Below are 24,178 nucleotides of genomic sequence, written 5' to 3' on the forward strand. Positions count from 1 at the left end.
CCATATTTACCTTTAGTCGTAAAATTACCAACTATTACAGAAATAAAAATCTTTTTCCTCAAAGCATTCTTTGTGTGAAGCAGACCTTCACAGAGTTGCTTCTGCCTAAAAGATCAAGTACTGAGTAGGTCTTTCTAGCCCTTAGGGTTGAAAGTAGTGAATGACGGCCATTAGACAATAAACAGGGTATTGTGTGGGTACTAATAATTTATTTCATTGGGGCAATTATCTAAAAGCCCCTAAGGGCCAAGATACATCGGGAGGGTCTGACTCAACATGTCCCAGGACCCCTAACTTCCATGAGCGTCTTCTGTATGAGTGACAGCGCTGCCCATGGGCCTAGGGCTCATGATAATCTGTGGACTTTCACAAATAATGAGGCTAAGTTATGTATCTGAAATAAGTGAACGCAATATATTCTTGTATTTCATTCATTAGAAAGGAGAGGCTACAAAGGTTTCTATTTTTAAGGCTGGAAAGCCCTACCTGGCAGAGATAAACAGTTACTAAATATTGCAGCACAGATTCTGCCATTTCAATCACTGAAAATCCTGCAGGTGCGTATCACCTTGCAAAATTAATCGCCAGCAGCGGATCATGAACATCATCCAGTTCAAGATGCCTCTCGGCAATGGACTGCATCTTAATGAGGGTCTCTCTGGTGGCCTGCTGCTCAGTGAGGGCCTGTGCAGTGGAGTCTTCTCCGTGTCGAAGACGAGACTGCACAGACTCCAGAAACAGGGTATATAGACTTTTTCTTTCTGCATCTGAAACATAAAGAAATGTGTAAGGTGCATTATGTTCTAGTAAATAACTAACATTAAGAAATATTAAGTAAACTTATCTAAATATATTATAGCCTGCTATTTTTCCTTTGGCCTATGAAGGTCTATCCCTGTTTCGTTACCCTTACAGTATAGTACCCTTAGTACAACTAAACATTTTTATAACCTCTGTTAGACAATTGCAAAGTTCATGGTTAAACATTCAAAGTATAAGCTAGTTTTTTTCTGAACAGAGTAACAGCTTAAGCAGGAAGCCTGAAAGTAAAGTTACCATTATACTAGATAGCACTATGATAACACTAATAGGAGTCATAATTACATTGGGAAAAACACTTTGAACAGTGGCCCTGGAAAGTTGTTTACGTTTTAGTATTCAGTTAAAAAGGAAACATTCCACAAAGTGAAAATATTACTTAAAGTAGATATAATAATTTAAACTAATTAACGTAACATTAAGATGATTTACAAACAAAACAACTAAGGTCACATCTATACCTCTCAAAGCCTTTTTAGTCAGTTGATAAAACCTTAAGTATATTGCTTAAATTACATCCAAAAAGACCAGAAATTATATCAAGATTTTCTCAAAATCTATGATCAAGTCTGAACCGCTCACCAACAAATTCCTATCTGCCAGAGTTCATGTCCTCAGGTGCCAAATGCTGCTCTGCATTAAGAAATACCAGAGAATTATTGTTAAAGGACCAGTCCTAAGGCATCAAGAATAAGTAAAATGCACGTGGAACGTATTATCACTGCCTTTCAAACACCGTGATAAATGTTTCCAACGAGGACAATCTTTTTTCAGTCAGAGCAGCATGATCTATCAATTTGATCATGGTGATCAGTTCCATGAAAATAAAAGGCTTTGATAATTTTCAAACTGCAAAATAATGTCATATCTCAGAATGGCAAGCGTGAAGATTGGAGCAGCTGCTCCATCACTAAGGGGTTACCTCTGGCTGTGGCTTGGCACGTGGTGCTCTCCATGCATTGCAGGTTCTTCAGCAGCTGCATTGACTTGCCAGCCATTATGATCTGCTTAAGGACGGGTTTCAGGAAGGACACCATGGTGTGCTGCCTGCTGGAGGGCCCTTGATCACTGCCAGAACTCGCACTAGCGTTATCACTCATTTTTTCTTCGTTTTCTGTCTTTTCCGATACACTGTATAGTGTGTAAGTTGCATACCAAAAGTCTCTGTGATTTACCGGAACATTCTTGTTTCTACAGGGATTCAAAAGAATTTTAAACTTTAACTTCTCTTCCTTAAAAACAACAGTGTATCTATTCTAGCTTAGGCATGTTGTCCAAACATTCCAAAACACAGTAATATCAATTATTAGTAAAACAATGCAATCTTTAGGTAAAATGGGACAGATGTTTTACCTGACTTCAGCTTAACATAGAAAAGTGGACAAATACTCTGAATGGCATAGGTAAAATCTAACTATGCAGAAAGTTTCCTGAATTGGAATTAAACAAAATATAATTAATTTGGTTCTCTTTAGAGGTAGAATAAAAGTTTACCCATCTCCTCTGAAAGTAAACTCCAGAATTCCACATCTTTTTTTCCACAACTATTTCCACTGGACTATTTTAACAATGAAACAAGGTGTACTCATCACCCCCTAAGGATAGTCAGAATCCCGTTTTTACAAAAATCCTCATGTGCAACAGAAGAAACAAGACATAATGAGACCCAATATTCAGCTAAAGAAAGGCCAGTTCTTTTATATGAGCACTGTGTAAACAGGGTTACCTTTCTGTAGCTCTAAGTTACTCTCCCTGATGAGTTAAATGGATAGCTATCAATAAAAACATGTATCCAGGGACTTCCCTGGTGGCACAGTGGTTAAGAATCTGCCTGCTAATGCAGGGTACACGGGTTCGAGCCCTGGTCTGGGAAGATCCCACATGCTGTGGAGCAACCAAGCCCATGCACCACAACTACTGAGCCTGTGCTCTAGAGCCCGCGAGCCACAACTACTGAAGCTCGCATGCCTAGAGCCTGTGCTCTGCAACAAGAGAAGCCGCCGCAATGAGAAGCCCACGCACTGCAACGAAGAGTAGGCCCCACTCGTCACAACTAGAGAAAGCTCGCATGCAGCAACAAAGACCCAGCGCAGCCAAAAATAAAATAAATAAATAAATTAAAAAACAAAACAATAAACATGTATCTGTACAGAGTGCAGAACTTAAGACTGAGTTAAGAGACTGCAAATAGTTCTACGTTGCAGTTTCCATGATTCTGTTCAGAAAAATCAATTAAGTGAAGGGGAATCATCATAGATTTTATGATGATCAAGATTTTCCTTAATTGTTTTATTAAATAGTATACTAAAAAGGTAAAAAGAGCAGCTAATTAGGAGAAATAAATATATTAGAGGCATATTCTGTAATATTTTCACACCTTTTGTCTCATAGATAATTTATTCCCATTGGTTCCCTTTAATGAAGCCATCTGACATCACCTAATTCATTTTAAGGAACTCAGTGTGCCTTTCACCATACCAGCCAGCCAAAAACACACTATCACTCAAAAATATAATCTGCTAATAAGCAAAGCTGTGATTGACATAAAACTTGAAAAATATTTTTGCACTGGTACCTGATGTCTTCTATAAAAATGCAAGAGAACCTGCCTATGGATCAGGTGAAGCTAACAGAAGTGTACGATCTCCACATGGGAGAAGAGAGGTAAAGCCAGCTCCTGCTGTGCCTCCCTCACCTCTGGATGATGAACTCCCGGGCACAGTCGCACAGGTGCCCATGCACGATCCACTCATCTACAGTCTGCAGGTAGGGCCGCACGGTCTCCACCCAGAGCGAGAACAGCAAGGAGACCTGAGGAGACAGCGCAGCACGCACATCCATTCTCAGAACTCCCTTGTCTCTGGATTAAATGAGGTTCGAGCGTTTCTGAAGCACCTTTTAAAAAGTGATCCAATTTCTATGTTTTTTGAAACAAAGTAAGAAATTAAAAATCCTAACCATATGCTATAAAATCCTTATGAAAAACCTCACCTAAATATGAGAAGACCATATTGTCCATAGCAGGACCCTCTTAGGAGTGAAAGTTACCCAGGGACAACAGGTCTAAACTGGACAGTCCAAACTGGTATATGGTTATCCTTTCCAAATAGTGCTATTAGCAAAATGTCCATTAACAACAAGGAAGTGATTCTGTTCTACTATAGTTCCTAATAAAAAGAAATTACAGAGCTGAAAGAAATCAACTTTTTATTGAAATGCAGTATCAAAATGGTGAGGAAAAAGAGTCACACCAACAAACTAGGCAAAACGCCTAAATTATGTGCCCAAAGAAACATGCGGCTTTCTAGATTAAAGTCTAGATTTGTATTTTTTAAAATTATGGTAAAAAAATACATAATATAAACTACACTGTCTTAACCATTCTAAAGTGTACAGTTTGGTAGTGTTAAATGTATTCATATTGTTATGAAAACAGACCTCCTAAACCTTTTTCAGGCTACAAAACTGAAACCCTGTGCCCATTACCTATCCCATTTTCTCCTCTCCCCCGGTCCCCAGTAACCACCATTCTCTTCTCTGTTTCTATGAATTTGACTACTCTAGATACCTCATATAATAGATCTGTATTTTTATTTAAGAAAGAGTTATCACAAATATCTATAAAAATCAGCTAGGTATTTTTCACATCTTGCTTTTATGTTTTGTTTTATTCTTGCCTCATCCATCTGGTGATCTTGGCAATTATAGATGAAAAGCTAGTTTCCTGCAGCCTCAAATTGAGAATCTAATTTGAAAACTCACAACAACTGTCTGACATACGATTTTTACAAATATCTATGACAGGCTATTGACCACTCCTATGGCTGAGCAGAATTAGTCACACACGGTGGACTAGACAAGGATCCCCACATACAGTTTGCTCAGAGGCTTCTCCAACATTGTCATATTCAAGGATGGCTTTGTACAGGGTGTTGAGCAGGTGAGATGCTCGAACGACATTTCGAGTGTCAGGTGGAACTTCTGCTACTCCAGTACTAAACACTTTGTGCAGAACCTTGAGCTGAGCCAATCGAGGTGACAACTTGTCCACGACTATTGCAAGAGTTATTGTAGTATCTGCAAATATCAAGAAATCAAACTCATTAGCAAGGAAAAATATCTGCATTCAAAATGTGATATAAATGCTAACCTACTTATGGAAAGGCATGGCAAACCGGAGGATGGCAGGTTTTTTTTTGGTTTTTTGTTTTTTTTTTCCAGTACGCGGGCCCCTCACTGTTGTGGCCTCCCCCGTTGCAGAAGACAGGCTCCGGATGCGCAGGCTCAGTGGCCATGGCTCACGGGCCCAGCCGCTCCGCGGCATGTGGGATCTTCCTGGACCAGGGCACGAACCTGTGTCCCCTGCATCAGCAGGCGGACTCTTAACCACTGCACCACCAGGGAAGCCCAGGATGGCAGGTTTTAATCTCATGTTACAAGGAACTGATTTCCCCCCAAAAAGAACCCCCTAAAGAAGGAAAAGACAACTCAGCAGAAAAATAATGAATAAAGGAAGTGACAATTCATGGAAAAGGAAATTCAAGCAATTCTTAAACATACAGAAAGATACTCAACCTCACTTATAAAAAATGAATGCAGAATAAAACTACTCTGGGCAAATACAAAACAGACTACAATGGGCTCTTGTTTTAGTGAGGGGAGGCGGAGAGGGTGACTACTAAAGGCAACAAGAGCAAGTCCCTTCGTCAGGATGGCACAGCTCTGAACCCTAAATATGGAGGCAGTCATAGAGATCTACACATGTGATAAAATGTAAAAGAACGGCAGAAAGATACTGCTTACCTCCTTGCAAAAAACAAGGCCCTGCAAAACTGGTGAAACCCATGTCAGACCTGCAGACTAGTTAATGTACTGTGCCAATGTCAATTTCCTAGTTTTGATAACGTCCTATAGGTGTCAACACTGGAGGATGCTGGGTGATGGGAACATGGGACTTCAATGCACTATTTTTTGCATTAGTTGTAAATAAAAGTTAAGGGGGAAAACCTGCACTGGGTTACCATTTTCACCTGTCATATTGATGAAGACCCAAAAGTTTGATAACACACTGCTGGCAAGACTGGGAACAAACGGGTACTCATATATATTGCTCGCAAGGGTGTAAAGTTATTTATCTGTACCTCCGTGGAGAACAATGTGGCAATATCTACTAAAATCACATATGCCATCACATACCCTTTGACTTAGCAATTCCACTCTTAAGAATTTGTGCTATAGCTAACTTGGTGCACATGTGTACAATTACTTATATGTAAGTGGTTATCACTGCAGCACTGTTGCCAACAGGAAAAGATCAGGTACAGCCCAAATGTCCATCAAAAGGGGACTGGTCTATGATACATCCATACAATAAGATGCTCAATATGTAAAAAAGAATGAGGAGGCTCTTTAAATACTTGTACGGTATATTCCTCAAATTTTAAATTAGAAAGCAATTTGAAGAGAGCAGTTAAAAGACTACTAGGCATGTGTATATGAATACATGTGCTTGCATATGTCTAAGTTATTTCTGGAAGGATGTACAAGAAATAGATCAGTTGGTTGTCTCTGGGCTGGGGAACTAACGCAGCACGAAAAATTTTCACTGTAAATCTTTCTATACTGCTTGGATTTTGAGAGATATGAATGGCTTAAAAATACAAATTTAAAATAATTAAAAAAAATGAGTGTATTCAGGAGAATTACTTATTTGCCATGTAATTTTCAAATCTTATATCAATTATTAACCTAAATGGCATTCAAAATATGAGTTACGTGTGTTATGCGTAAAAGGGAAGAATATTTAAATACCATTATTGATGATGCACTTCTCAATTTCTGTAAGTTCCTCTTTGAAACTAATGAAGTATTTGTACAGGGCCCACATGAAAGCCTGGTATGTTCTAAAAGGTGCTTCTGTCGACTTCTTAGGAACGGAACCATTTCCAGGTAACATGCTTTCAGAGCTGTGCCCCATGATTTCATCAATAAACTCCTGGAGTCGAAACACAACCTGGCCATATGCTGCTATTTGTTCTAGCACTGATCGTAAACAGCTCTACAACAGAAGCAAACCATAATGATTTAAAGTCAGTCTTCTGTAGGCATTCTAATTAATATCCCCTCACTGTAAAATATTTCTTTTGTGACTTTTTTAAACAGCATGCTTAGTAAAAGACAAAGTAATAAAACGAGTATTTAGTTTTACATTCAGAGGAAACAGTGTAAGCATTAATTTTTATAAAATATAGAACTGTGGCTTCCACTTTTTAAAAACACATAAATATAAAGTAAATGTACTGTAGGCAATAAAATTACAGTAGACAGCTTTCCCAATAAAGAATGACAGAAAATACAAATCAAAACTAAATATGAACACCACAAACAATATAAAAGAATTCTCTAAGCACTATAAAAATACAAACTTAATTTTGCCTTTTGGAACTTAAATATATTTAATAGTTAATTTTAATTTTGCAAAATGGTCTAAAGTTACATAACCATGATTTACATAAATCTTATTATTTAATTTTAATTACAATAAATACAAATAACTTACATTTGTCAAATGAGTTACTATAATGTTGTTCCTCACAGTTACCTTTCCATCTATCAGCTGAAATATAAAGAGCTTTTTTACCCCTGAAAGTAACCTGAAATAAAAAGATGAATGTACTTTATGTTTAGAAAAATATACACTACAGTAATGCCTAAGAAATTTTAATAAAAGATTCAGAAGGGGAGAGGGTAAGGGAGGACAAAGAGGTCAGATAATTAGAAAATAGAAGACATCAGTCTTTTTATCTGATTACTTTAAGACTGATTATTTCAATACCATCTTTAAGAAAGTACAAAACAGTATTGTCAAAACATTTCCTCACATACGTGATGGTCCAAACAGATCTTCCCACTTTTAAGCATGTCAGTATTCTATTTTATGGCAGAGAGAACCAGAAACTGGAAATCTCAGTAGTAACAGCACTACATGTTACATTCTTCATCTTCATTTTTGTGTGAACACAGTCTAAATTCTGAGATTCCTGGTTCCTAGGTATAGGGCACAGGTAACTCTCACTGATGTGCTCTGCCTAAAAAGCAGTAAGCAGAAAATTAGAAACCTTAACTTGAATTCAGATATCTAAAAAGTGATAGTCTAATCTTGGTTAAATCATATATGACAGTATTTAAATGGAAAAGAGGTAAATATACCAAAATCTCCATGGTCGACTCTAAAGTTTGGGCTTACTGAGTCTCCCAATCCAAATTTAGGTGTCCACAGGGACCTGATTTGGATTCATACCTAATGGCCTATTTCTAATATGCATGTGAAAAACCCTCAAACACCTTTCTTCAGAAAACCAAAATTCTGCTTCTCATTAATAAAGTCTTTAGACTATGAATTAGGTTAACAGGTCTTACCACAGGGTTTCCCGAATAACCTGCGTTTCAGTAACAAAAACTCTGTCATCTGGAACATATAATGGGTCACTGGTGTACAAGTGTTGGTCCCTATTAAATAACAAACATCAAATGTCAATGAAAAGATTTCTCATTAAGTAAAAGTAGAAGTCTCAAAGAATATGTGTAATTTAGTGGTAATTTAACCAGTAATCGATAAGCAAATAAACATAATACATACTTTAAATTTCCTCCCATATTCATTTTCACAAGTCAACTGAAATACTATCAGAGAAGCACTTTCAGAGCAATTTTAAGTTTATTGCCGACTTAGGCAAATATTTAAAACTATGTATTGTTGTTTTGGAAAAATAGTAACTATTTTTGCAGTAAGTACACTAAAACAGAAATCAAATAAATGGCCTAATATAAACCAATCCATTCACTTTGAAAATAACAAATCAAAAGACAGATTATAGTTAAATAATTTCACTTTAAAAATAATAATTAAATAACAAAACTGCTTAGGGCTTCCCTGGTGGCGCAGTGGTTGAGAGTCCGCCTGCTGATGCAGGGGACACGGGTTCGTGCCCCGGTCCGGGAAGATCCCACATGCCGCGGAGCGGCTGGGCCCGTGAGCCATGGCCACTGAGCCTGCGCGTCCGGAGCCTGTGCTCCGCAATGGGAGAGGCCACAACAGTGAGAGGCCCACGTAGCGCAAAAAAACAAAGAAACAAACAAACAAAAAAACCTGCTTAATTGGAATTGTTAAAAATTTCAAGGAAAAGCAGATTTGAGATTTGTTTTCCCTTCTCACTTGGCTGCCTTGTGAATAAACCCTTTCTGCTGCAAACCTTGGAGTTTCAGCATTTGGCTTGCTGCTCATCAGGCAAATGGAGCTAGTTCGATGAGGAACTGATCACAGGTTAAGTGGCAAGTGCAAAGTGTTATGAAGAAGAAGTGACTGAGGAGAGCGGCCAAGATGGCAGAGTAGAAGGACCCTAAGCTCACATCCTCTCATGAGCACAGAAAAATTACAACTAACTGTGGAAAGAAAAACTGATAAAAAACACTGAAACATACCAGAAAATATTAAAGAAGGAACCACAACAAGACAGGTAGGAGAGGCAGACTCGTGATATAATCAAATCTGATACTCCCCAGGTGGGTGACCCACAAACTGGAGAATAATTATATTATAGAGGTTCTCCCACACGTGAGGCATGCCCTAGTCTGGGGGGTCTGGCACCGGGAAGAGGAGCCCCCAGAGCATTTGGCTCTGAAGGTCAGTGGGGCTTGACTGCAGGAGCTCCACAGGATGGAGGGAAATAGAGACTCCACTCTTAAGGGCACAAACAAAATCTCATGAACACCGAGACTGAGGGCAAAGGCAGCAATATGATAGGAGCCCGGGCCAGACCTACCTGCTGGTCTTGGAGGGTTTCCTGGGGAGGTGGGGGATGGCTGGTGACTCATCCTGGGGACAAAGACACTGGTGGTGGCTGTATCAGGGAGCATTCACCTGTGTGAGCTCTCATGGAGGCTGACCTCTTGGCACCAAGACCTGGTCCCACCCAGTAGGCTGTAGGCTCCAGTGTGGGGATGCCACAGGTGAAACAAACTGGGCAGGGACACAGCCCCTCGCCTCAGCAGACAGGCTGCCTAGACTTCCTGAGCCCACAGCCACCCCTACACATGCCCGCAGATACAACCCTGCGCACAAGAGGGACAAGACCCAGCTTCACACATCAGTGGGCAGGCACCAGTACCTCCTGCGGGAAGCCTGAAGAAGCCCCTGGACCAGTCTTACCCACCAGGGGGCAGACACCAGAAGCAAGAAAACCACAGTCTGCAATAGCTCACTGATGAAATCAAAGAGGAAATAAAAAAATACCTGGAGACAAATGAAAGTGGAAACACAACGATCCAAATCTACTGGACACAGCAAAAACAGTTTTAAGAGGGATGTTTATAGTGATACAAACCTAACTCAAAGAAGAACAAATAAAACCCAAAGTTAGTAAAAGGAAAAATCATAACGCTCCACAGTGGAAGTAAATGAAATAGAGACAAAAACATAATAGAAAAGATCAATGAAACTAAGAACTGGTTCCTTGAAAAGATAAACAAATTTGGTAATTTGCTTATCAGACTCATCAAAAAAAAAAAGAAAAAAAGAGAGAGAAGGCCCAAATCAATAAAATCAGAAATGAACAAGGAGTTACAACTGACACCACAGAAATACAAAGGGTCACAAGAAACTACCACGAGCAACTGTATGCCTAATAAAATGAACAACCTAGAAGAAATGGACAAATTCCTGGGAATGTACAATCTCCCAAGACTGAATCAGGAAGAAATACAATATATGAACAGATCAATTTCCAGTAATTAAATTGGATCAGTAATCAAAAAAAGTTCCAACGAACAAAAGTCCAGGACCAGATGGCTTCACAGGTGAAGTCTACCAAACATTTAGACAAGCCTTAACACGTATCCTTCTGAAACTATTCCAAAAAATTGCAGAGGAAGGAACACTTCTGACCTCATTCTACGAGGCCACCATCACCCTGATACCAAAACCAGACAAAGATATCACAAAAAAAGAAAATTACAGGCCAATATCACTGATGAACACAGATGCAAAAGTCCCCAGCAAAATATTAGCAAACTGACTTGAACAATACATTAAAAGGATCATATACCATGATCAAGTGGGGTTTATCCCAGGGATGCAAGGATGATTCAACATCTGCAAATCAATGTGATACATCACATTAATAAATTGAAGAATAAAAATTACATGACCATCTCAATAGATGCAGAAAAAGCTTTTGACAAAATTCAACATCCATTTATGATAAAAAATCTAAAAAAAATGGGTCTGGAGGGAACATACCTCAACATAATAAAGGCCATATACGATAAGCCCAGCTAACATCATACTCAAAGGCGAAAGCACTTCCTCTAACATTAGACACAAGACAAGGATGCCCACTCTTGCCACATTTATTCAACATAATTTTGGAAGTCCTAGCCACAGCATCAGAGAAGAAAAAGAGATAAAAGGAATCCAAATTGGAAAAGAAGTAAAACTGTCACTGTTTGCAGATGACATGATAATATATATAAGAAAATCCTAAAGATGCTACCAGAAAACAACTAGAGCTTATCAATGAATTCAGTAAAGTTGCTGGATACAAAATTAGTATATAGAAATCTGTTGTATTTCTATACACTAACAATGAAATATCAGAAAGAGAAATTAAAGAAACAATCCCATTTACCATTGCATCAAAAAGAATAAAATACCTCGGAATAAACCTACCTAAGGAGGCAAAGACCTGTACTCCAAAAACTGTAAGACACTGATGAAAGAAACTGAAGAGGATACAAACAGCTGGAAAGATATACTGTATTCTTGGATTGGAAGAATCAATATTGCTAAAATGACCATACTACCTAAGGCAATCTACAGAATGCAATCCCTATCGAATTACCAATGGCATTTTTCACAGAACCAGAACAAGAAAATTTTAAATGTGTATGGAGACACAAAAGACCTTGAATAGCCAAAACAATCTTGAGAAAGAAAAATTAAGGTGGAAGAATCAGGCTCCCTGACTTCAGACTATATTACAAGATTACAGTAATTAATACAGTATGGTACTGGCACAAAAACAGACACATAGATCAATGGAGCAGGATAGAAAGCCCAGAAATAAACCACACACTCATGGTTATTTAATCTACGACAAAGGAGGCAAGAATATGCAATGGAGAAAAACAGTCGCTTCAATAACTGGTGCTGGGAAAACTGGACAGCTACATGTAAAAGAATGAATTTAGAACAGACTCTAACACCATATACACAAATAAACTCAAAATGGATTAAAGACCTAAATATAAAACTGGACACTATAAAACTCCTAGAGGTAAACATAGGCAGAAAACTCTTTGACATAAATCACAGCAATATTTTTTTGGATCTGTCTCCTAGAGTAATGGAAATAAAGAGAAACATAAACAAATGGGACCTAATTAAATTCAAAAGTTTTTGTACAGTAAAGGAAACCATAAGCAAATCAAAAAGACAACCTACTGACAGGGAGAAAATATTTGCAAATGATGCAAATGACAAGGGATTAATTTCCAAAATATATAAACAGCTCATACAGCTTAATTTGAAAAAAAACAAACAACCCAATCAAAAAATGGGTAGAAAACCTAAAGACACTTCTCCAAAGACATACAAGTGGCCAACAGGCACATGAAAAAATGCTCAATACACTAATTACTAGAGAAATGCAAATCAAAACTACAATGAGGTATCACCTCATACCAGTCAGAATAGCCATCATTAAAAAGTCTACAAATAGGGCTTCCCTGGTGGCGCAGTGGTTGAGAGTCCGCCTGCCAATGTAGGGGACACGGGTTCTTGCCCCGGTCCGGGAAGATCCCACATGCTGCGGAGCGGCTGGGCCTGTGAGCCATGGCTGCTGAGCCTGTGCGTCTGGAGCCTGTGCTCCGCGACGGGAGAGGCCACAACAGTAAGAGGCCCGTGTCCTACAAAAAAAAAAAAGTCTACAAATAATAAATGCTGGAGAGGATTTGGAGAAAAAGGAACCCTCCTCCCCTGCTGGTGGGAATGTAAATTGGTGCAGCCACTATGGAGAACAGTGCAGAGGTTCCTTAAAAAACTAAAAACAGAGCCCCAATGTTCATAGCAGTACTATTTACAATAGATAAGACAGGGAATCAACCTACACGTACATCAAAAGATGGACAGATGAATGGATAAAGCAGATGTGGTACACACACACACACACACACACACACACACACACACACATATACACACAATGGAATATTACTCAGCCATAAAAAGAATGAAACACTGCCATTTGCAGCAACACGGATGGACCTAGAGATTATCATACTAAGTGAAATAAGTCAGACAGCGAAAGGCAAATATCACATGATATCACTTATATGTGGAATCTAAAAAAATGATAGAAATGAACTTATTTATAAGACATAATTGCACTCATAGGCATAGAGTAGAAACTGCTACCAAAGGGGATAGCAGACGGGGGGAGAGATAAATTAGGAGTTTGGGATTAACATATACACCCTACTACATATAAAACAGGTAAACAACAAGGACCTACTGTATAGGATAAGGAACTATATTAAACATCTTGTAATAACTCATAATGGAAAAGAATCTGAAAAAGGATTATATATACACACACACACACATATATAAATGTATGTATGTATAACAATCACTTTGCTGTATACCTGAAACTAACACAACACTGTAAATTCAATACTTCAATTTTGAAAACTGTTAAAAAAAAGTTCAAGAAAGCATTTGATTTAAGTCACAATTCAAAACCAAATATTAAAACATCCAAGTTTCCTCTATCAACACATGAAATGGAAAATAGCTTCTTACCAGACAGCAGCTAGATTGGAGTGCAAATGTAAACTATGAGGAAACCTCGAGGACCTGACTGTCCAGTACTGACGGACCACATGTTGTTCCAGCCAGCTTCGGGCATCTGATTCATCTAGTGGAAGGGAATTTATTTACATTTAAGTTATAAGAGTTAACAACAAAATACTTGATCAGCTTTGCTACAATATCTGGACTTATGATTCCATTCAAATATTCAATTGACAAAGGGTCTTTAAAATAACAGCTACCCAACAACATTTATATATATAATCATTTACTTAAAACCATACACACACACACACACACACACACACACAAAGAGAGAGACATACAAAATTTAATTGTCACTGCTAGAAAAAAAAAAATTACTCGATTTTAAAATGACCCATGAATAAAAAGACACAATCAGTATACTTGAATAATTCAATAATCATAAAAGAAATTGAAATGGTAACCTAAGATGTTCCCAAGCACCCCCAAAGCCTCAGGACTAGTAGTAGGGTTTAAAGGATTAGCTATCTTATACAGATTGTTGTAGAAAACAGAAAAAGGGAGAGCTGTCTAACATTTTATGAGGCCAATATAACCCTGCTTCTAAAACCAGATAAAGACATGATAGAAAAAGTAATTCATCGAAGAATAAAGATTAAAAATTCTCAATTAAAAAAGCCTAACCCAATCCAATACTATAGTAAAAAAATAACAGAATGACCAAGGAAGTTTAGCTCAGGAATTCAAGGATGATTCACTATCAATAAAATCTATCAGTAAAGTACTAGAGTAAAAGCGATGAATTATAGAATTATCTCACAGATAAAGAACAGCACTTGATAAAGTTCAATACTTATTTATAATTAAAGACTCCTAGAAAAACAGGAATAAAAGTCTTTATTTTACAAAGGACACATATCCAGAACCTATGCCAAAAACTATCACACTTAATTAAGGAAATTCAGGGGCAACGCTCTTGTTATAAAAACCACTCCAGGAAACCCACGCTCATTGCCACTGCTTCCTCTGCAGACTAGAGGGCTGGCCAGGAAAGAGACATGGTTAACATGTCATTAAGAAGATATAAGGTATAAGCACTGGCAGGAGGGGCTTCCCTAGTGGCACAGTAGTTAAGAATCTGCCTGCCAATGCAGGGGACACGGGTTTGAGCCCCGGTCTGGGAAGATCCTACATGCCGCAGAGCAACTAAGCCCGTGTACCACAACTACTGAGCCTGTGCTTTAGAGCCCATGCGCCACAACTACTGAGCCCACGCACCACAACTACTGAAGGCCACAAGCCTACAGCCCGTGCTCTGCAACAAGAGAAGCCACTGCAATGAGAAGCCTGTGCACCACAACAAAGAGTAGCCCCCGCTCGTCGCAACTAGAGAAAGCCCACAAAGCAACGAAGACCCAACACAGCCAAAAATAAATAAATAAAATAAATAAATTTATTTAAAAAAAAAAGAACTGGCAGGAGATAAAACTGTCAATATTTGCAAACAATACTGATTGTCTACACAAAAAACCTAATGGAATCAACCATATATAAGCAGTATGAGAGTTCAGCAAGAATGCTGGATATAAGAACAATTTACAAAAAACAAGTGTCCCCCTACTCCAGCAATAAATAAAACAAAAAAAGACACTATTCACAATAAGAACTATTAACATACATAGAAATTAACAAAGACTTAAGGTCTTACAAAGAAAATCTCCAAAATCTGGTAAGACATTAAAAAATTAGAATAAATGCAGATATTTTCATAGTAAAGATGTCAGATCTCCCCAAGCTAAATCTATAAATTCAATGCAATCCCAATAAAAATTCCAGCTAGAATTTTAAAAAGGAACTTTTAAAATGTCTTTAGAAGAATAAAAGCCCACAAATAGCTAAGCCTATTTTGAATAAGAGTAAAGGAGGTGAGGGGGAAACTTGCCTTCTATGTGTTGAAACATAGTACAAAGCCATATAAATAAAAAGTCTGTTCCTCCACAACTCACACTCAGGGAAGAGAACTGAATGTTCAGAAATAAATAAGTGTATAGATACATAATGATGTTAGAACCACAAAGCAATGTGGAAAGAATGGACTGTTGGGAAATCTGCTCATGACATGGGAGAAAAATAAGCTGGACCTTTTAACCTCACTTCATACATAAAAGAGGATCTGGTGGTCACTAAAGAGCTAAACACAGGCTCTAAAAAAGCAAACAGAAGGAAAATACAGGGGAATGTTCTTTTAGAGAAAAATATCAAGGCCCAAATTCTAACCATACCATGAAAAATTCAGATTTGAGTACAATAAGATATTTTTAAAAATCACAGATTCTGTTTGAAGGATACCATGAACATACAGGTGACTAACTAGAGGAAGAAAATTGCAATGTCTAAAACCTAGGAATTACTATCTAGATATACAAAGAACTCTTAAGTGTGGGGATGGGCAAGAACAACATGAAAATCCAAAGAAAAGCAAGCAAAGGATGTCAATGGATACATCGTAGAAGGGGCAAGACTGATCCCAAGTACTTATCCTGTGTAGTCAGACAAATGCAAATGAAAACAACAGACCAAATCAGAGGCGGGGTCCTAATCAAGTAGGGATGAGATTGTGGACCAGGTCCATAATTGGGCATGGCATTAGGGAGAATGGCTGAAGGCAGCTCAGGCCTGTCCACAAGAGAAGCAATTACAGAAATGAGGTACTGCAAACTGCAGCATCCTACTCAGCCATTAGGAGCAACAGAAGAGATATTCACAGAGTGACATGGACAGATTAAAACAGAGTTAAATGAAAAGAAGACAGAACAGAGTTTACACAATAGCATAATACCAGTATGTAATTTTAAAAAAGGAATACAACCAACCAAAAACAATGTACTTATAAAACTCAACATGTTTGAGAACAGATATCAAATACATTAGAACAGGAGCCTGTCACTGGGCTGGCAGAGAAAGGAAAGGGAGTGAGAATCCGAAAGGGCAGAAGAGAAGAAATAAACTAACCAAAAGGCCTGCACAGGCTGCTGCTGGCTGCTTCACATGCTCTGAGCTGATTAACCCACACTCTACCCTAAGGTCCAATTCAAGAATGAAAAGAAGGGAAGAGAAAGAAAGCAGAACATCGTTAGCAATGTTAATCAGCTTTAACTATTTTATGTGCATTTGGCAAGGTTCAGGTACAATGAACAGGGCTAGGTCACAGACCGCATCTTCTGGGTTAGCTTCCCGGCTGTGACGGTGGGAAAACACTGTCACCACGCCTCTGTTTTTTATCTACAAAAGTGAGAAGTAGGATTAGATGTTCTAATCTCTAAGGTTGTTTCCAGCTCTTTCTGGATTCTACCAATTCATGTTTTTTTTTACTAAAAACTGGAAAAAGCAGACATTCAAATTTAAAATTAAATTGTATGGATCTTTTTCCTTTTAATTTAGTCACTAACTTTAGCAAAGCCAATCCTTCTCAAAAAAAACAAAAGAGAAAGAAAAGAAAAGAAACAACCATTTAGGACTAACAAAGTTCTCAGAACTATATTAAAAAAAGACCAAAGTTGCAGCTGTAAATGCCCTTTCAAACATTAATTCTATAGAGCTACTTCTTAGGCACTACAGAAGAAAGATCTACTAATGGTTTAAAAAGGTTTGTTTTAAGGACAGCAGAGCTTACCAATATTTTAAACCACATGGAACTGATTCTCAAAGCTTGCCTTTCCTTCTAGAGAATTCTTCTATCAGAAAATGATGCCAGTATCTAAGAACACACACTACCTTTCCAGCTGACTTGAAGTCCCAAGCTTTTTGTTTTGATCTTGTTCTTCTAATGGTGTCCTGTCCACCTGAAATCCCAGAGTCCTCTCTGCTTAAAGGCTGTTGATCATCTTCATCTTCACTTTCTTCAGACGCAATTCTGATTAAAAGAAGGCAATACACCTTACCCTTAGAGCACCTAACAACTGGAGCTATTTAGACTAAAAGATCAAGAAAATTTCAGAAGAAAAGCAAAAAACTTTATCAAATAAAACCTTTTTCTACATGTCTTGGAAGTTACTATTATAGGATGGAATTAGTTTTGGGTGGCAAAATCCCAAGATTTACAGCTCCTTAAGGGGATACATATATTTTCTGATCAACTTCCTAGTACCGATGTTTGGGTGCAAAATCTTAATAGAACTTCCATAATAAACCACTCTAATTTAGTGAAGAGTGTTCCTGTTTTAGATAAGTTGCTGTAGGGCAGAAGGACCCATAAAAATCATCTAAATAACTTGGCATGTATTTATATTTTCAGTAGCAAAACCACTGCTACTTACTGGTGTGTCTACATTTGGGCCAAGGTCAATTTCTTCACCTTCCATCAAGTATTTTCCCCAGTCGAAATCGTCTTTCTTTTCTAAAATACAGCAGAAGAATTTCATCAGCTTGATCAAAAATATGTGGGAAAAAAAACCCAAATTACAGTAAAAAGTCTAACAAAACTCGTAATAAAATACACTTGGGAAATGAAAGTTCAAAAATATTGAAACACTCAATAAGTTGACATTCTAATACATTTAAAAATTTAATTTCTTTATCTTCAAAAGTGATTTTTCTCTTTATATAACTGAAAGTTTAACTTACAAAGTCAGAACTCATATTTTAAAAGAAAATTTACAACTACAATTACACTTAAGACAACAGAAATACTTTAGTTTCAGATTTTTTAAAAACTTTTTATAAAATCTCAAAAGTCTGGTAATTAAATCATAAAACCAATTTCTCTTTTTTTGTTATATATATGAAAAGCATTTGGTAACATACCCACTTCTTTATCTCTTGGTGTTTCCACATAATTGCTGTTTGAAGGAGAATCAGATAGACATAGAAGAAGTGACAGTATGGAATAATGTGCATCTGTCTTTAAAACAAGAAATGAAAAATATGAATCACTGAGGTTGGTAAGAGCTTCTAAACTAGTTTGAGTAAAGAAAAGATAACCCCATGACAGTTATGTCCTCAATTTTTTTTCCTGGTTTAAGAAAACACAAATCATACCTAAATAAATCTCAAACTCTAAACTTGTTTTTATAGTTCAAACATGTACAGATAAGGACCTGTCAAATAATGCACTACCTGAATCATAATGAGGAATCTCAGACAAACCTAAACTGAGGGACAAGCTACCAAATAATAAGCCTGCTCTCTTCAATAATGTCACGGTCAAAAAAAGAAAGGGTGAGGAATGTTCCAGATCAAAGGACACCAATTGGTGAACCCAAGCAAAAAGTACACAGGAGCTCCTTTTAGTATTCTTCAACTTCTAAGTTTTTTTAAAACTTAAATTATATTTTAAAAATCACATTTTAAAAATCTGCCAAAAATGAAAAATACTCCAAATATGCAAATAGTCATAAACTATGCATGGAAAGGAGAGAGGAGGTGAATTAAAATCAAGGAAGGTAAGGAAGTGTCAGGTTACCTCTCCCTATTATATGTTCTATAGTACTTTATGTACAGCTTCATAGTGTTTATCGTAATTATAATTAAATAGCTATTCACAACTACTTGGGTAGTGATGATCATGTCTTGTTTATTCCGTATTCCTACCACCCAGTGATGACAGGGACACAGTAGACACTTGGTAAACTTTCCTGGGAACGATAAGGCAATATATCACGAATTCTCTGCTTAGAAATGCGTTAAATTCCTTCAACAAAAAAAAATAATTTTCATTCCATAGAGAAGAGTAGTCTAAAATGTAAATACTTGAAGAAAATAACTCCCAATATATAAATCTATTATTTAGTAATAATTGCTAACATCAGATTGTTTATTTTGGAAGAACTTTGTACACCTGAAACAGGTGAATGTTACCAGTGAAAGAGGAGAGAACTATGTACAGTAAAAGCAAGAGCACACACAGTGCCCTTGCAGACCTCCCTACTTTGCCAAGGACCAGAACTACCGCCCTGTAGCTGCATGGTGATGCACAAAAGCAGCACATGGTCCTGGGAAGAGGACCTGGATGAGGCCATTCCCCTACCCCTTGTTCATTTTTTTGCTAACATCTATAAGGGAGCTTGACACCTAGAAGACTGATTAATTGAGGTAATCACTGAACTAAAAATTAGCATTAATGGCTAAAACATAACCTATCAATCAGCTAATATCACGTTTTAACTGAAGTCACTAATAGCATTAAAGAACAAAGAAGACTGCTGCTAAAAGTTAGGGCCCTGGAACTTAACATTTAGATGATACAGGAGACCGTCCAAGATGGCAGATTGGGAAGACCCGCACTCACCTCCTCCTACGGACACACCAAAATTACAACTATTTACAGAGCAACTATCAGTGAGAATGCTCTGCAGACTAGCAGAACAGATCTTCTGAAGCTAAAGATACGAAGAAGGAACCACAATGAGATGGTTAAGAGGGGTGGAGACATGGTATAGTCAAGACCCATGCTCCCACCCCAGGTCAGTGACCCACAAATAGGAGGATAATTATAACTGCAAAAGTTCTTCCCAAGGAGTGTGGGGTCTAAGCCCCCTACTGAGCTCCCTGCCTGGGGGTCCTGCATTGGGAAGACAAGCCCCCAGAATGTTTAGCTTTAAGGCTAGTAGGGCTTATATTCAGGTGACCCAGAAGGCTGTGGGAAATATAGACTCCACTCTTAAATGGCACACACAAAATCTCACATGCTCTGGGACCCAGGGCAGAAGCACTAATTTGAAAGGAGCCTGGGTCAAACCCACCTGCTGATCTTGGAGAACCTCCCAGAGAGGCAGGAGGTAACTGGGTCTCATCCTGGGGACACAGATGCTGCTGGCAGCCATCGTGGGGAGCTTGTTCTACCACAAGGACATTAGTGTGGGCAAGCACCATTTTGGAGTCCTCCTCTAGCTTATTAGCACAGGGGGCTTACCTGCCCACCAGCCAGTCTGTAACAATCCCAGGGCCCCCAGGCCAGCTGCCAGCCATGTGGAGACCCAGCCTTGTCTACCAGTGTGCCCACGACCCAACCCCACCCACCAGTGGGCAAGACCCAGCCCCAGGACCTCCTGGGTCCTGCAGCCAGCTGTGCCAGGACCCGGCATTGCCCACCAGCAACCGGGCAGACCTAACTGAGGCTGAGTCTGGCAGCCAACTGTGCTGAGGACCGTCCTGTGTACCACTGCACCCACAGTAGTCAGCCCACCACAACAGAAGGGTCCATGCAGCCCATAGAGGGGGCACCCATAGAACAAACAGCTCTGGTGACCAGAGGGGAGTGGTCTGCTGGGCCCCATAGGGCATCTCTTATATAAGGCCACTTGTTCAAGTTTGGGAAACGTAAACATTCCACCTAATGAACAGAAGTGAAAACAGAGAATTAGGCAAAATGAGGTGACAGAGAAACATGTTCCAAATGATAGAACACAATAAAAGGCCAGAAGAAAGAAGCAAAGTGGAGATAAGTAATCTACCCGGTAAAGTTTCCAAGGCAATGACCGTAAAGATGCTCAACAAACTTGGGAGAAGATTGAACACAATGAGAAGCATAACAAAAAGTTAAAAAATACAAAGAAAAACCAAACATAGGTGAAGAATACAATAACTGAAATAAAAAATATACTAGAAGGAATTCACAGTAGATTAGATGATACAGAGGAATGGATCAGTGAACTGACTGTAGTGGAAATCATGCAAACTGAACAAAAAAAATGAAAAATAAGGACTGTTTAAGAGACTTCTGGGACAATAGGAAGAGTACTAATATTCACATTATAGGGGCCCCAGAAGAAGGAGAAAGGGGCAGAGAACTTATTTGAAGGATAATAGCTGCAAAATTCTTTAACCTGGGAGAAAGGAAACAGACATCCAGGTCCAAAAAGCACAGGGAATTCTAAACAAGATCAACCCGAAGAGATCCACACCAAGACACATTGTAATTAAAATGCAAAAATTAAAGTTAAAGACAGATGGACTTCCCTGGTGGTGCAGTGGTTAAGAAACTGCCTGCCAATGCAGCGGACATGGGTTCAATCCCTGATCTGGGAAGATCCCACATGCCGCGGAGCAACTAAGCCCGTTTGCCACAACTACTGAGCCTGCGCTCTAGAGCCCGCAAGCCACAACTACTGAGGCCCACGTGCCTAGAGCCTGTGCATCACAACAAGAGAAGCCACCGCAATGAGAAGCCCGTGCACCGCAATGAAGAGTAGCCCCGACTCACCACAACTAGAGAAAGCCTGTGCACAGCAATGAAGACCCAATGTAGCTAAAAATAAATAAAATTAAAAAAAAAAGTTAAAGAGAGAATCTTAAAGGCAGCAAGGGAAAAACAAGTTACTTACAAAGGAATTCCCATAAGGCTATCATTTGACTTTTCTGCAGAAACTTTGCAGGCCAGAAGTGAGTGGCATGATGCATTTAAAGTGATGGAAGGAAAAAAACCTACAACCAAGAATACTCTACCCAGCAAGGCTATCATTCAGATTTGAAGGAGAGAGCAAAAGTTTTACAGACAAGCAAAAGCTTAAAGAGTTCAGTACCACCAAACCAGCTTTTCAAGAATTGTTAAAGGGACTTCTTTAACTGGAAAAGAAAAGGTCACAACTAGAAATAAGAAAATTACAAAAGTAAAAGCCTCATTGGTAAAGGCAAATATACAGTAAAGGTAGTAGATCAACCACTTATAAAGCTAGCAGGAAGGTTAAAAGATAAAAGTAGTAAAATGATCTATATCCACAATAAGTAAATTAAGGGATACACAAAACAAAAAGATATATCATGATGTCAATAACATTAAATGTTATGGGGAGAGGAAAAATGCAGGGTTGTGAAAATGTGTTCAAACTTAAGAAATCAGCAACTTAAAATAATCACGTGTATATATTAGCTTGCTATATACAAACCTCATGGTAATCACACACCAAAAACCTATAATAGATACACACACACAAAAAGAGAAAGGAATCCAAACATAACACTAAAGATAGTCATCAAATCACAAGAGAAGAGAACAAAAGAAGGAACAAAAAAGAAATAAAAAAACAATCCCAAAACAATTAACAAAATGGCAATGAGAACTTACCTATCAATAATTACTTTAAATGTAAGTGGACTAAATGCTCCAATCTAAGGATACAGAGTGGCTGAAGGGATACAAAAATACCCATATATATGCCACTCCTAAGAGTCTCACTTCAGATCCAAAGACACAGGCAGACTGAAAGTGAGGAAATGGAAAAAGGTTTTCCATGCAAATGGAAATGAAAGCTGGGGTAGCAATACTTAAATCAGACAAAAACAGACTTTAAAACGAAGACTGTAAAAGGAGACAAAGTACATTACATAATGATCAAGGGATCAACCCAAGAATATACAATACCTGTAAATATATATGCACCCAACATAGGAGCACCTAAATACAGAAAGCAAATAATAACAAACATAGAGGGAGAAACTGACAATAACATGATAATTGTAGGGAACATTAACAGCCCACTTACATAAATGGACAGATCATCCAGACAGCAATCAATCAGGAAACAGTAGCATAAATGATACGTTAGATCAGATGGACTAAATAGATATATGTAGGACATTCCATCCAAAAAAGCAGAATACACATTCTTTCAAGTGCACATAGAACATTCTCCAGGATACATCACATACTAGGCCACAAAACAAGTCTCATTAAAATTAAGAGGACTAAAATCATATCAAATATCTTTTCCGACCATGCTGCTAAGAGACTAGAAATCAACTACAAGAAAAAATTTGCAAAAACCACAACCACATGAAGGCTAAACAACATGCCACTAAAGAACCAATGGGTCACTGATGAAATGAAAGAGGAAATCAAAAAATACTTGGAGACAAATGAAAGTGGAAACACAACGATCCAAATCTACTGGACACAGCAAAAGCAGTTCTAAGAGGGATGTTTATAGTAATACAAACCTAACTCAGGAAAAAAGAAAAATCTCAAATAAACAACCTAACCTCACACCTAAAGGAACTAGAAAAAGAAGAACAAATAAAACCCAAAGTTAATAAAAGGAAAAATCATAAAGCCCTACAGCAGAAGTAAATGATATAAAGACAAAAACATAACAGAAAAGATCAATGAAACTAAGAGCTGGTTCCTTGAAAAGATAAACAAATTTGGTAATTTGCTTATCAGACTCATCAAAAAAAAATGAAAAAAGAGAGAAGGCCCAAATCAATAAAATCAGAAATGAATAAGAAGTTACAACTGACACCACAGAAATAGAAAGGGTCACAAGAGACTACTATGAGCAACCGTACGCCTAATAAAATGAACAACCTAGAAGAAATGGACAAATTCCTGGGAATGTACAATCTCCCAAGACTGATTCAGGAAGAAATAGAAAATATGAACAGATCAATTTCCAATAATTAAATTGGATCAGTAATCAAAAAAAGCCCCAATGAACAAAAGTCCAGGACCAGATGGCTTCACAGGTGAAGTCTACCAAACATTTAGACAAGAGTTAACATGTATCCTTCTGA

General features: G+C 38.1%; 1 protein-coding gene across 1 annotated transcript in view; it reads right to left on the minus strand.

The window, feature by feature from the left end:
* The window catches only part of TUBGCP5 (tubulin gamma complex associated protein 5), a 57,481-nt gene that overhangs the window by 11,297 nt on the left and 22,006 nt on the right, over window positions 1-24,178 (minus strand). Inside the window, 13 exon segments of the mRNA XM_032637382.1 lie at window positions 569-767; window positions 1,742-2,010; window positions 3,515-3,630; window positions 4,694-4,896; window positions 6,631-6,877; window positions 7,379-7,472; window positions 8,239-8,328; window positions 13,679-13,793; window positions 17,447-17,459; window positions 17,461-17,517; window positions 17,519-17,571; window positions 17,976-18,068; window positions 18,476-18,572. Of these exon segments, the coding sequence (XP_032493273.1) occupies window positions 569-767; window positions 1,742-2,010; window positions 3,515-3,630; window positions 4,694-4,896; window positions 6,631-6,877; window positions 7,379-7,472; window positions 8,239-8,328; window positions 13,679-13,793; window positions 17,447-17,459; window positions 17,461-17,517; window positions 17,519-17,571; window positions 17,976-18,068; window positions 18,476-18,572 (1,646 nt within the window).

The sequence above is a fragment of the Phocoena sinus genome, chromosome 7 (assembly GCF_008692025.1).
Source record: "Phocoena sinus isolate mPhoSin1 chromosome 7, mPhoSin1.pri, whole genome shotgun sequence".
In the NCBI taxonomy this organism is placed as follows: Eukaryota; Metazoa; Chordata; class Mammalia; order Artiodactyla; family Phocoenidae; genus Phocoena; species Phocoena sinus.